Source organism: Rhinolophus hipposideros (assembly GCF_964194185.1).
Source record: "Rhinolophus hipposideros genome assembly, chromosome: 1".
Lineage (NCBI taxonomy): Eukaryota > Metazoa > Chordata > Mammalia > Chiroptera > Rhinolophidae > Rhinolophus > Rhinolophus hipposideros.
The window spans coordinates 37181472-37196880 of NC_138047.1; the positions used below are offsets into that span (position 1 = coordinate 37181472).

At 38.1% G+C, this 15409-nt stretch overlaps 1 protein-coding gene across 2 annotated transcripts in view; it reads left to right on the forward strand.

Moving 5' to 3' along the window:
• The window catches only part of PDS5A (PDS5 cohesin associated factor A), a 107269-nt gene extending 97277 nt beyond the window's left edge, over positions 1–9992 (forward strand). For both annotated transcript variants that reach the window (XM_081061687.1, XM_081061688.1), the window contains exon 33: positions 7252–9992. In XM_081061687.1, coding sequence (XP_080917813.1) covers positions 7252–7255 — 4 coding nt within the window. In that variant the 3' untranslated portion in view covers positions 7256–9992. The remainder of the gene's footprint in view (positions 1–7251) is intronic.
• The last annotated feature ends 5417 nt before the right edge of the window (positions 9993–15409 follow it).

The window sequence follows — 15409 nt, forward strand, 5'->3', positions numbered from 1 at the left end:
CTGAACTTTGAATTTAGACATTTTGTTTTATTCTTAGTATGTCTGTCAATCACTACCAAACCCCTAGGCATTTGGGAGTGAAAACTGCCCTTGATTTTCCTAAGTAGGTTATAATGGCATCTGTTTTTTTCTTTCAATACCTCCAGGACATCAATTTGAAGAGAGATCTATTTTCCCTTTGGTTAATTTTTAATTAGGATGTGGTATTTGGATATTTCTATTCATTAGACATATTAGGACAGTATTATCTTTTGCTTGGTGGTTTTCACATACTTACACGGGGTTTACTTAATATAAATAGCTACTTTTGGGAGGTTTTAGAATGGAGAAGATAGAAGCCATGACACATGAACAGGTACTGTATTTTGCCATGTATAATGCGCACTTTTTTGCCCAGATTTGTGAGGGAAAAATAAGGATGTACATTGTACATGGGTAATACTAATTCCATATCTATATAAATGTTTTTAATTCTTTTATTTATGCTTATGAGTTAAAAGTGTAACTCTAGAAATCAGTAACAATATCTGTACGCAAAATAATATCCTGGAATACGATAAACAGTTTTGTTGAACTGATTACAAACTTGTAAGGAGAGAGTTCTTGGCCTTCTATGATGGGTAAATATCGTAAATTTGTTACCAGTACATAAAATTTTTTGTACCTTGTATCTGTTCTTGTGTTTTGTAAGTTATTTATTACATAAAATTTCTTACACCATAATGTGTTAAAAAAAATAAATGCTAAAATTCCTTTATAATACAAAAAACAAGTACCTAAATGTAAACAAAAATTTGAATTAAAAAATTAAAACGAAAGATTTTTCCCCTTAAAGTTTGGGCCATAAACGTGGTGCTTATTATACACAGCAAAATGCAGTATATTCCTCTCACTAATTTCTCTTGTTACAGTTAATTTTAATATAAGTCAACAGCGCACGTCTGCCCCACCAGCCTGATGAAACAGCTTCAGAAGCTGTTCATCTTTGTTCATTCTTGGGCTGGGGTTTCAGATTTCCCACAGTGTAACAGTGGTGCCCCAGGTGGAGATCTAGAAGTTGGCCCCTTCCATGTTTGGCTTACAATTTGAATTTAGCCCTACCTCCCCCCCCTTCTCTTTCCCTTGTATATCTATACCTAACTCATCTCCCCTGAATTAGATTGTAAGCATCTGAGATCCTTCTAGGAAAGAGCCAGCTTTGATCATCTCAGGATACCCTCACCACCCAGCTTCAGTATCTTTATAAAGTAGTGTTGCTAAAGCATGTCTTTATAAGTACCTTCTTTAAGTTACCATTTATGAAATTCTGAAGTTTGGGGCTGTTAAATTTTATTATATTTTAGGTGTCTCTTGGCCACTTTTTACAACATCTCATGGCAGCAGATTCAGGCCCAAACCTGATCTAAATGATGGGTGTTTTTCCTACGAACTTCTAAAAACAAATACGTGCAGTAATGAAAGCCAGTATTGTGAGCAAATTTACTACTTTCCTCCTCAATCCTGGACATTTGTCCTGGAATAGCATATTTAACTTTCGCCTCCTTTTCTTCATCAGTAAAACAACATGATAACAGTTTCCTCAAGGTATGTTCTAAGAATTAAATGGATCAATAAACATAAAACACTTACAAAATGCCTTGTACAGAATAAATGCTCAGTAATTATTATAACCATTGTTTTGAATTCTAGTTTCTTTACCCCTTAATATACTTTTCAGCTGTACAAAAGTTGAACAGTTTTCTTGGAGACTCTGCCAGAATTCTCTAAAGGGTTTCTAGAATTCTATTCTACCTATTCCTCACCCACACAAAATGTACTAGTCATCACACACAGGCCACCTGAGCTGCCTGACCTTACTCCTCATTAGCTGTCCTTTTGCCATCTAACCAAAATATCCAGATATACATACTTGGACTCTGAAAATATTTCAGTAGCAACCAGACCTTATCTCTGAAAACCCATTGCTCTACTTCTAGGTACACCATGTACACCAACGTCATTAAACAAACAAACAGTTTACATGCCAGAGACTGGTTTTGATTAAAAGTAGCACTGAACCTTCTTAAAATAAATCTTAAAATGTCTCTTATAATTGTGAATAAGTACCTTAGTAGTCAAGTATGTCAGTAGATCAGTTAGCATTGTGTTATTAAAAATACAGAATTCTGTTTTGTTCACCTGAAACTAATAAATTAAAAAAAAAAAATACAGAATTCTGTGATGGTTTTATAGTCTCAGTGAAGTTGGGTGGTTAAATAAGATGTTCATAATAACATTATACTCTGTTGATTCAATAAAATAGATCAAATCTTTTGCACACATATTTCTGAAACTTATGATTGAATTGTTCACTACTAATTCATGATTAACACAACATAGAAGTACATTCTGAAACTTTCTCCCAAGCTTCCTTTTGTATTTTCCATTCTTTCCTGAGCCTAATAAGACAACTCTGTTCTTAAATCCTACCATTGTAACTTAAGCTTGGAATCCCGATGAGCTATTCAGCAAAACCTATTCAGTTACTACAGAAACTCTGTGTTGCTCGCCATACCCTCCTACGTAGATTGAATGCATGACAGGCACATCACTATTGCTCTGTACTTCTCTTTCATTCACTCTTTCAACACTTTACTGATTATAGTGCCAGCCATTGTGGTGGGTGTTGGCAATACAAAAGTATCCAAAATGGATAGGTTCTTCCCCTGAAAGAGTATACTTCCCCAGCTTGTCAACTCCAAAGAGAACCAAAAACTTTAACGGGAGGTCTTTTGATTGATACAGTAAAAATATAAGAATTATTTGTAGAATCACGACATAAAAGAGAATTAAATTCTGAAACATCCTATATGTGGATGAATTTTAAGGATATTATGCTAAGTGAAATCAGCCAAACCCAAAAAGCAAATACTATATAATTCCACTTATATGAGGTACCTAAGTAGTCAAATTCATAGACAGGAAGTAGAGCAGTGGTTCCCGGGAGCAAAGGAAAAGAAAATAGCTGTCAGTGTTTAATAGGTACAGAGTTTCAGTTTGCAGAGATGAAAATACTACAGATGAGTGGCAGTCATTGCACAACAATGTGAATGTACTAATGCCACTGAGCTGTGTACTTAAAAACGGTTAAAATGGTAAATTTTATGTTATATATATTTTATTACAATACACTGATACATAAGAACAATAATAGATGACACTTACATAATACTTATTATGAGCCAGGCTCAATTCTAAGTTCTTTGCTATCCTGTTAAATCTTTAAAACATCTCTATGTGAGTAAGTATTATCATCATCCCAGCTTACAAAGAGGAGGCAACCCAGGCATAGAGGGTCCATGTAGCTTTTAGTCCCTTTGTCTATATAAATAGTGGGGCCAGGATTAAACACAGGCATTGTCATTCTGGAATTGTACTTTTAAGGTAAAATTAAGTCTTAATTCTACAGGCACTACATATGGCACACAAAACTGGAAGAACAAAGGATACTTTGAAAATACAAACTATCACATAAAAGCTAGTGTACTCACAAAAACCACACGTTAAGCCAAGCAGACCAACTGTAGGCATCTTTTTAACCTCTCTCAGAGCACACACAGTCAAAAGCCCTTGTGTTTTCACATCAAAGGGGGAAAAACAAGAGACAGATCAGATATTCTTAAAAGTGGCAAACGAAGTAAATGAAGCACCTACTGCTAAGAACATTGTCAACTATGGTGACAATTAGGTAGGTCGTGGGGACGGTATTTGGCACGGTGCTTAGCACATAGTAGAAATAATCGTGAAAACAGGAAAAGGCTGTTGAACATACATTGGCCTTGGCCAACAGTGATTCTGAAGCAAGTACAAGCCTCTGTTAGAAGGAGATTAGACCAGAAAAGATTAATTCCTCAGGTCATCTGGCCAGAGCTGCGCAGAAGGGGCTTTGAATCCTTACTACCCGCCTCAGGGAACTAACAGTGGTAGCTTAGCTATGCTTATGTTTCTCCTCTAACTTAGGCAGTATTTTGAAACATTTTAAAACCATGAACATTCAGAACTCCATTACTTTGTTTTTCCTCTTAGTGTGTAGAAGGAGATGTTCTAATGTGTAGTTAACCACCAAACAACAGAAGAGACAGACACACTTGGTGACTCAGCTGATATTTTAACTGTCCCTCAACGTGAGATAACGTTGAGTGATCAATACTGAGGATGCCAGCTTTATTTTTATTTCAGGTGGAACTGTAGCTTCTACGTTCCTACAAAATTCTAAACATGCTTCTCATTAACTGCAAGTATTACCTATGCTTGACATCCCACCTGTATTTTCCTAAGACCTGTTGACGATTAAAGCCACATGATTGAACAATTCTGAATACAGAATTATTATAACACTTTGAATCATCCTGTTAAGGTTAACATTCCAATTTCAACCAGTTAATTAAAGAAGAAATAGAGTTGCCAAACCTGAGAGCCATCAAACACTACATCGAAGGATGAACCCCGGGTGGTAGAATCAGCTCGCTTACTGCCCTGGCAGCTCAGAGCGTAGCCTCGGGGTCTGCCTGGTGGAGACACATCTGGAGTGCTGACTAAGGTCGTTTGCTCACCCCTGGACTGTGGGCGTGAATGCAAGACTTGGAGAAACAAGGCCCAGCACCCTTGCACTGCGCAGGGGCCCTGCTTTCCAACTGCAGATGCCACATTACCAGTCTTTTCCTTTTGCTTTACCTTGCATTATTCTTCATACCTTTCACTTAATTTCTCACTGCCCAGGTGGTCAGTTCCTGCTCTGGTCACATCTGTCTCCACAGTAACATCTGCAAGGAACCTCTCCTCCTGACATTAGCCTCGTCTTCTGTACTTCATTGCCAATCTGAGTACAGGATCCCCTCAGAGGAACTAGGCCACACCTTACACTAGTACCACCTCGAGAAAACTCACCCAACTTTCTTCCTTTGTATTTATATTGTATGAGTATTAAAATTTTATTATGTAATTGATGCAAAATACTTTTTAGGTCCTAGTATATGCCAGCCATAGTCTAGATGCTTTGTTAACTTCATGTAATCCTTCAGCCCTATTATGTAGAACTCGCGATAAACGGTAGCCTCTAGAGCCATTTTAATACCACAACTTCACTTACAGTGTGTGGCAAGTACTAACCCTCTAGAATTCCTTAGGTCATCTTACTTACAACATTAGGTAAATAATAATTACTTGTAGTGTGATTCTTACTTACATAATTTATTTACTAACTCAAGGATGGATACTTTATTCCACCAGAACATGGATAGTATATACAAATATTTACAGGCATAGATTTTACTTCTTTATCTGGGAGTTGATGCTGAGCATTTTAACTTGTAAACTTAACTTGAATTTTTAGATCCCTTTGGATTTTTGTAGTAAATGTATTCCTTCCACTATTGAGAAAGAGAGAGTTTTCCAATAAATGTTACCGTTTATATTTGGGGCTGCATTTGGAATTGGTTCTTTTTGTGAGAAAATACCTTGAATTCACTCTACATGTTTATAAAAGTCAGTCATTTGTATACTGTGGTCAGGAAACAGTATCTGAATAACTACAATTAATGTTGACTTTCTCAGTTTTGGATGAAGGTTGATCATCATTTCATTTGTTTAGTTCACTTGTTTTTCCCTTGTTTTTGAGCTATTATCTAGTGGCAAACAATTCCAAATATTTTGCATTAAAAATATGTTTTTATAGGTCTCCTGATTCTTGAGTATGTCTTGCTTACACTTAAAACCAAATTCTTCTACAAAGAAATTATCAATAAACACCAGTCCTTAAACTTCGGACTTTTGGGGAAACTGTAAATTTAAAGAAATTATCTGTAGGATAATAGACTATGTTTTCTCGTCTTTGGATTAATATTTTTCACTTAGCATGCTTAGTGTAGGAGTTTTCAAGAATCTTGGAACTTCTGGTTTTTTAAGCAAAGAATATCCTGATTTCCTGTGCTTATTTGTATATTGAGAAAGTTTCCTCACATCAGATGGGTTCATATCTTGATAGTGACCCCCTAAGTGCATATCTTCATGTGTTAAACAACCGTACATTAGTTTGATGTGAATATCCCTTCAGTAACAACTGAATTTTTATCAAAATAATATAAAATTTTTCAGAAGCCAAGTGCTTGGAAGTGATGGAGATTCACTTTAGGACATAGACTCAAGTCCAGGAAATTCTTCCAGGGACGTGAATTGTTTAAAGGTCTGTGAGCAGCCAGGAAGATACTTAGGGCTCAGAGCTAGTGAAGGAAAGCTTCCTGAAAGCGTGGCAGGCAGCTTGTAGAAGATTGTTTGATGTCATATTATTGAACTTGTTTCGTATAATAATTTAGTAGTCTCTGTAAGAATCTTAATCGCCTAGCTTTTTTTAAAGCATTCTTATTTTTATAAAATGTATATGTAGTGTTGGGGGGTTGGGATTAGAAGTAATCCCAGTTTTTTTCTCTTCGGTTTGAAATTGTTGAGAAGGAGACACAGTCTTAATACTGATGGCTGATTTAAAATGTGCAATGACATAGGCCAGGTGGCTACCAAGGCCCTGCCCCTACAGGGACCCATCACAGGCAACGCAGAACACACCTCTGGGGGCAAAAGAGAATAAATGGAGGGAGCTGAGGCCAAGCCCGGCGCTCAGTTCCTCCCTTTGCCCTCTCACCTGTTAGATGGCTCTGCCTCCTCCCAAAGAGGCGGAGGCGCTTTCAGAGATCAGAATTCCCCTCCCTACTAGTTGAGGGTTCCTCTAACCTTTTAATAGAATTAAGCTAAATTTTCCTCGTTTTTTTGTTTTTATTTTTTTGTTTTTAGTATACTAAAATGTGTTTGTTTACCCAGTTCAGCAGTCAGACTTACTTTGCTGTTTATAAAACAATTTGCCACAGTATCCAGTAATTTTCTTCTATAATGATTTTTAAAGTATTAATAAAAAATGGCATTTATTTCAAATAATAGCTTTCATTTTGTTTTATTATTTTAAGCATATTGGCCATTGGATAGAAGCACTTAATGATAGAAAATAACTTCATTGATCTTTTTTATATAGTTTAACTATATAGCTAAATGTATAGTTTTTATATAGTTTAACTGGGAAAGATTCTTTAAACCAAGTAAAGTCTCAGGTGAAAAATGAAAAATGTTTTCAGATTTTAGCTAATAGCTATAGAAATGAAATAATTCTGATTTGTTTTCCTGTTTACATCTTTTCTAACTTTGCTTTCTTCTACTCCTATCCCCAAGGTAAAAAGAAAACTCATTTGCAAAGGGAGAAAATGAAGGCCAAACAGAAGCAGGCTCCAGCTTCTGCAAAAACTTGGATTCAAAATATCCCTGAACAGAAAATGAAGTTAACTTCAGAACACACACTTTCTGCCTTGAAAACTGAAACTATTACTTCCTTTTCACATGACCACAAGTCCTTTGATGGAAATGTACAGCAGAAACTCTTGAGAGAGGCTAAAAGCAACTCTATTCTACCCTCCTCCCCCCAGACTTTTCTTATGAAAAGTCAATAATTAAGCAAATTGCTTAACACTTGGTTCCAGTTCCTGCATATCTGGAGTTTAAAGGCATAATACACCATTAACTTCCATGCTGCAGTTTTTATTTTAAAGAAAGTAACAGGATGTCCTTACACTGACACTGAAAATTCATCAATTTTAGAGCCAGGAATTCCCGTGTTACAAAAGAAAAGTCTACTGAATTAATTTTTTAGAAGAAAAGAAATCAGATTAAATAATTTCTTTGTTTTTCCTTTTGGAAACTTTTATGTATAATTCTTTCTGCCTGCCTACTTTTCTGCAAAAATGAGATGTACAGATTTCAGTTCCCTGCTATGAAAAGTGATGTGGTGGCAATTTTATAAATGTTGGTTTCTGACTTTTATCAGAGTGAGAAAATAATTAAATTATCACTTCATATTTTGATTTTCCCTCCACTTTAGTTTAATATAATTTGCAATAAATGTACATATTGTTTGTTTCATAAAGCATATCACTTTAAAATGGTTTTTACTCCTGTGATTATGTTGGAATATTTGGAATTTTAAAGGAGTAAAGACTGTCCAGCATTTGCTTTTATAATGTTTGTCACCAGATTTTTATTATTGATGTAAAAAAAAAAAGCCAATTTTTTAAGATAGTTGGACTTTGGCAGCTTTGTAAGGAAAGTTGGAGGTGTTTAGGATTGCTATCAATTTTCACCGTTATGCTATTGGGAAATAAGTGTTTTGCTTTTGTCTGCCAGTCTGGGCTCAGTTTTTATGTTTATTTTAGAAGACAACTGTTGCATCAATATATTGTTTCTTGACATTGTTCAGCATAGGTAATGTGTGCACTTTTGTGTACACATGATCATATTTAAGTTTTTGCATAAAATAAATGCTTCTAGATGTCATAATGGTAGTCTATTAATCTTTTTATCATATTATGTTTTCTTGTGAATTTTTTTATATGAAAGGGCTAAAGTCATAAAGACACAAAAAACATGATTACAGTCAACTCTCCATTATCTATATTAAATAGTGACTATGCCTCAAGTTTTTAATTTTGCAGTAATCATAAACTTAAAACAAAATAATGAAGGCATATTTTAAAAGCTAATTCACAAGGAACTTGAAATTTGTGCTTTCTCATGCTCAGAGTTATAGCCTCCCCGCTTCTCCACTTTAGGCTCCACTTTTCCCAAAGTCCTGGCTGAATGTGCTCGCTCCGTGTCCCTACACATTCCCAGCGTGGGTTAGAAGATGTAAACAATGTTTGCATTAACTTGGTCTTGTTAGGATGTAGTCTATGTGGGATGTAACACAAACAGTGAACGTGAGCAGTGTCCAAAAAGGATGATTATGTTAAATGTGAAATTTACTGGTAGTAAATGTCACTTGTGTTCTCATAGATAATCAAGAGTTGGCTGTATATTGACTGAAAGATGGGTCATTCTTTTAAATATGCCTATACACACATTTAGGTATCAGATGATGGTTAAGGAACAATGGATACCAGTGACAGAAAACAGTATCTTTTAAAATAAGGGCAGGAAAAGCCCTACTCTTCCTTATTGCCTCTTCCTAACCTTTTAGAAGGAAAGTATAAAATATTGCCTCCAACATGCTGAAAAAGAGTATCTATGCATAACATCAGAGAAGTCCCTCAAGTAATCAGTGGGCATGTTCTATTTAGAAAGATTTTAAAGTTCTCTTAGCATCAGACAACTTGATTCTTAAAGCCATGCATTTGTCACCAATAAAAAGCACACTGGTAGGGACCTTCTTTCTCTCAACTCCTGATTAATTACTCAGTATCACAGCTGACTAGATTACCTAATGTCATATTTAACATACTGTAGCAGAATCATGTGCATCAGCTTATGGTTGCCTAGATTTTGCAGGAGAGGAGGTAGCTAAAAGGATCTGGTCCACACGCCTCTGTAAATGGCCCACTCCTGATTTTGTAATACGATGCAAGTGTCTGGCACTAAGGGAAGGGAGAGTAGGATGATGGAAAGATTGAGCTGATGGGGAGGGACTTGTGTAAGGGAAATTTGGCAGTTTTCCTTTAAAAAAGGAAAAAGTTTAAATCCCTTAGGAATTTAGTATTTACATCTCAGAGAAATACAACACAAAGTGCAGACTTATATTTGAGAATTAATGTTAACCCTCTATGTCTAGTTTGAAGCTTCTTGTATTTGTCTAAAACTACAAGCCAGAATTTTGTATCTCCTTTGATAAAAAGTGTGTATAATGTAAAGTAGTTTTGCATATTATTGTGCTGCACATGGGCTGAATTTTTAAAAATTTTTTAAAGACTTGAAGCAGAACCTTGTAATTTGTGTAAATGACAAGTGTAAAATCCTACCATAAAATGCTAAAAATATGCATTGTTTCAAATAAAATCAAGAAATGCAGCATTATATAGTAGTGTGGAGCCCTGAATATTCATGTATTTCACAAACTGATAAAATGTCTTTGCATATTTTCTGTTTAGATTCTGGAGTCTGCATATCTTCCTAAGAAATCGAATGCCACCTTCCAACTTACTGGCTACGTCCTCTGATCTGGCTTACAGTGACTGAGGGGGCACATAATAGATGATACATTCTGACAAACATTTGGGAGACTTTACAAGTTGCTTTTTAACCTAAGAACTTAAAAGTGATGTTTTATTTATACTATTTATGATACATCTATCACAAAGTTCAAACATGCTTATTTAGTATAAAAGCTGCTTCATGGACAGCAAATAGATTACATAATATCTGGAATAAGGTGAACAGAATGAGACCAGGCTATCATGCCTGGTTCCGTATTCTACGCTCAATAGGATTATCATTCCACACCTTGATACTTGTACTCACAAGAGTTTTGTGTCATCACTATTCACATGGATAAACTCAGTAAAAACCACTAGAGACCAACATATTTCTCAGAAGCTTTGCAGACTGCCGAGATAGTAATGATGCATTGCCTACAAGAAGTTGTTTGCTACAAGCTAGAAAGAGTGTAGGACAATGAAAAAGAGCATTCATAATCACATAACTCCTCAGCCTGTAAACCAGAGCTTCAACTTTTGGCCTCCCGTAGGAGCAATAACTTTCATTTATTTCATTTTGTGTCTTAGTTCAAAGTCAACAGGAATAGGTAGAAAGTCCAATTTCTAAGGGCCAGGCTGGTGATTAGGACTTCAGTTTGGGATATTTCTCAAAACATTGCTTTATCAATACTGATTGCTAACTTCAGGCACTTTCCTCCCCTCATTCTCTAGTTACTCCTGTTTCCTAGCAAAGACCACGCATTCTAAATAAAATCCATTCCTTTTAGAGAACAGCACTATATCCATTCTTCCACTTGAAGCTTGAAAAGCAATTAACTGGAGATCAATTACACACCTGTAGTACAAGGTCCAGATCTATGGGAGCCAATAAGAAAATACAATGGTAGGGGGTAGGAGTTCTTCTCATTACATGTATTTATTTAATCTGTACAGACTAGATACAATGCCAGGGCCTGACAAACACACAAAGGTTGGTGCCTTGGAAGGACTTGCAATATAAAACAATAGCACAACACAGGCACATGTGACTGTTCCAGGGAACATTAAATCTGAACTTCAGAGTCCTGACAGTGCCGTTAGAAGCAGAAAACACCTACATTTCTATATGGAGAAGTGCAGTTCTGAGAATTGTGAAATGTAGGTCTGTCCCTAAAGAAATGCCTGGGGAGATCCAAGACGGCAGAATAAAGAAACACTGCCTGCGTCCTTCTGTGAACACATTAAAATTACAACTAAATTATAGAACATTCAACCTGGAGAACCATCTGAAGTCTAACCGAACAGAAGTCCTATAACTAAAAATATAAAGAAGCCATGTCAAGCCAGGAAGGGCAGAGACGCAGAACGAGCCCCAAAACTCCCTGTGGTGGTTGAAAACAAGAAGGGATATGTTTGCCACCTTGGTTCCCCCCCCCCGAGGAGTGAGGGACTCCTACCCTCCCACACAAGGCACCCCCACCCACAGCCCCCACAACATCTGGCTGTGAAAAACAGTGGAGATTCTGACCATCCAGGTGGGATGGAAGGCTACGGGAAACCCACATGTTCTCTTAAATGACCTGCGCACAGACTCACTCGCAGGCACTCACCTTGGGCTCCAGCGGAGGGGCGGTGACTCTGAGACATACAGAGGGCAGACTGTGGCTGCAGGGGTAGGACTGGAGGATAGTCAGCATTTTCCAGGTGAGGGATCCATCTTTGGGCAGCCAGCAGGCGGGCGCCATCTTTCCTGTGCTGAGCCCACCTCCTCCGGCCAAATCTGAATCTGATTGGCCTGTTGAGCTCCATCCTCCAACTTGCTGACTCACTGGGAATCCACTGAACCCAACTCATACACAGCTGGAGGCACTTTCTCCAGGAGTAGTCAGCTCCACCTGCCCTCATTGCACTCTTTCTTGGAAAACTATTGGAGTTTGACAGACCCCAGGCAGGTGACAACTGGCCATAGTGTGCACTGAGACTTTTGCTGAGTTGCTCCAGGCTCAGCACTGGCACCAAAACAAAATTTACATTAACTTGGTGACCACAGCTCTTCCCACAAGTCTCACAATTCCCCTGAGACCCTGCCTCACCCAACATGTATTCTGCACCAGATATTATCAGTGGCTAAACATTAAGGGAGCCAGCAGGTGGCAACAAGCCTCGGAATGTCCTAGCTTTTTGCAGAGCTACCACAGGCCTGGTACTGGTGGCAGCTGTCCTCAGTTCACAGCGTAGCCTCTCCCATGCGCCTCCAGGTCCAGAAGAGGCAGCGAACAAGTGCAGATTGTTTTACAGCTTCTACCAGGTAGCCGCTGCCCGGTCACAGGGAGTAGCTGACCTGGGCCTGCATCAGAGCCCCTCCCAAGAGGCCCCAGACCCAACATACCTAGGGGTTGGCTTCAGAACACAACAGAGAACTGCTCAATTAGCTCCACAAGTGGCACACACAATAGGTGGTCTCAACAGGCAGCAGGGCCTGCTGAGGTGAATACACTTAGTGGAGTAAGCCTCTCACACAGCAGCCCATAAGCTGTGGATGTGGCCAAACCCCTCAGCCAGTCAGCCTGAGGGTCAATCCCACCCATTCACATGCCAATAGCAATTAAGTCTCAACTATAACACAAGGGCACACACAACCCACACAAGGGACACCCCTGGAGCACCCAGCTCAAGTGACCAGGGAGACTGTGCCACTGGGCCTCACAAAACACCTATTAAATAAGGCCTCCTGGAAAGTCTTGGAGACATAGCAGGTATACCTAATTCATAGAAACAAACACAGAGAGGCAGCCAAAATGAGGAAACAAAGAAATGTATCCCAAATGAAAGAACAGGAGAAAACTCCAGAAAAAGAACTAAGCAAAATGAAGGCAAGCAACCTACCAGAGACAGAGTTCAAAACAATGGTTATAAGGATGCTCAAGGAACTTAGTGAGAACTTCAACAAAGAGAATGCAAGCATAAAAAAGGACATAGAAACCATAAAAAACAACCAGTCAGAAGTGAAGAATACAATAACTGAAATGGAGAATGCACTAGAAGGAATCACCAGCAGACTAGATGAAGCAGAGGATCAAATCAGTGATTTGGAAGACAAGGTAGTAGAAAATACCCAATCGGAATAGTAAAAATAAAAAAGAATCCAAGAAAAAAATAAGGATAGTTTAAGAGACAACATCAAGTGCAACAACATTCTCATCATAGGGGTACCAGAAGAAGAGAGAAAGCAAGAGATTAAGAACCTACTTGAAGAAATAATGACTGAAAACATTCCTAACCTGATTAAGGAAATAGACATACAACCTCAGAAGACACAGAGAGTCCCAACCCAAACAGTCCCACACCAAGACACATCATAATTAAAATGGCAAAGAGAGAATCCTAAAAGCAGCAATAGAAAGGCAAATGGTAACTTATAAGGGAGCTCCCATAAGACTGTCAGCTGATATCTCAACAGAAACTTTGCAGGCCAGAAGGGATTGGCAGGAAACATTCAACGTGATGAAAACCAAGCACCTAGAACCAAAGGTGCTCTACCCAGCAAGGCTATTATTCAAAAATCAACGGACAGATAAAGAGCTTCCCAGACAAGAAAAAGCTAAAGGAGTTCATCACCACCAAACCAGTATTACAAGGAATGTTAGAGGAACTTCTTTAAGATGTATATGTGTATTTGGGGGGCAGGGGAGGGAATCAAAATTATAAATAATAAAATGGCAAAGTCTACATATCTATCAATAATTACCAATTACAGCCACCAGCCATCCACCTCCTTTTTTTTTTTTTTACCAATTACTTTCAATGTAAATGGATTAAATGCTCCAATCAAAAGACAGGAGGGCTGAATAGATTTTAAAAAATAAAATCCTTACATATGCTGCCTACAAGAGACTCACTTCAGATTGAAAGACACACACAGACTGAAAGTAAAGGATTGGGAAAAAGATATTTCATGAAAACGGAAATGAAAAAAAAAGCACACACACAAAAAGCTGGGATGCAATACTTATACCACACAAAATAGACTTGAAAACAAAGGCTATAAGAAGAGACAATGCACGACCCAGTAATCTCACTTCTGGGTATTTATCCGAAGACACCCAAGCTACTTCGAGGGGACATGTGCGTCCATATGTTCATTGCAGCCTTCTTTACAATGGTCAAGATGTAGAGGCAGCCTGCGTGTCCATCGAAGGATGAGTGGATAAAGAGGAAGGGGTATAATACATATATATACAGTGGAATATTGCTCAGCCACGGAAGGGAAAGTGTTCTTGCCCTCCGCAGCAGCATGGATGGACCTGGAGGGTGTCGTGCTGAGTGGAGTGTCAGACAGATACAATGTGATTTCGCTTATATGTGGAATCTAAGAACTAAATAAACAAACAAAACAGAAACAAACTCATAGATACAGAGAACATTTTGACGATTGCTAGATGGGAGGGAAGTTGTGTGTGAGTGAAAAAGGGGAAGGAATTAAGGAGTACAAATTGGTCATTACAAAATAGTCATGAGGATGTAGGGTACAGCATAAGGGATATAGTCAGTAATATTACAACTATGTATGCTGTCAGATGGGTACCACATTTGTTGGGGTGATAGAAGGGTGGAGGTTTGGGGCCCATGAAAAAGGTGAAGGGATTAAAAAATACACATTGGTAGTTACAAAATAGTCACAGGGATGTAAAGCAAAGCATAGGAAATGTACATAACACTATGGTTAATAACCACATGTATGTATGGTGTCAGGTCGGTACTACACCAGTCATGGGGATCGCTTCATATATTATATAAATGTCTAACCACCATGCTGTACACCTGAAATTATTTAATAATAATGTCAACTGTAATTGATAAATTTAAAAAGAGAGGGGAAGGGGAATAAGAGGTCCAAATTTCCAAGTATAAAATAAATAAGTCATGGGGATGTAATGTACAGCATGGAGAATATAGTCAATAATAGCATTGTGATAGTGTGGTATGATGTGAGATGGCCGCTGGCTTTATCATGGTGACCTCTTGTTTAGGTATATAAATGTTGAATATCTATGGTGTACACCTGAAACTAATATTGTATGTTCACTATCTTTTAATAAAAATCTGAAAAATTAATTAATAAGCAAGCACATGCTGTCAAAATTTTTTTTGTTGTTGAGAGCCCACTGGCCCATGTGGGAATCGAACCGGCAGCCTTCGGAGTTAGGAGCATGGAGCTCTAACCGCCTGAGCCACCGGGCCGGCCCCAAAATTTTTTTAAAAAGAACTGATTGGGCTGAGCAAGCGTCCCTCTGGATGCGCTGGACCTGACGCAGGAGGTGGCTCTCCATCCAGGCCGAGGGCTCCTGGGTGGAGGTGATGGGGTAAACAAA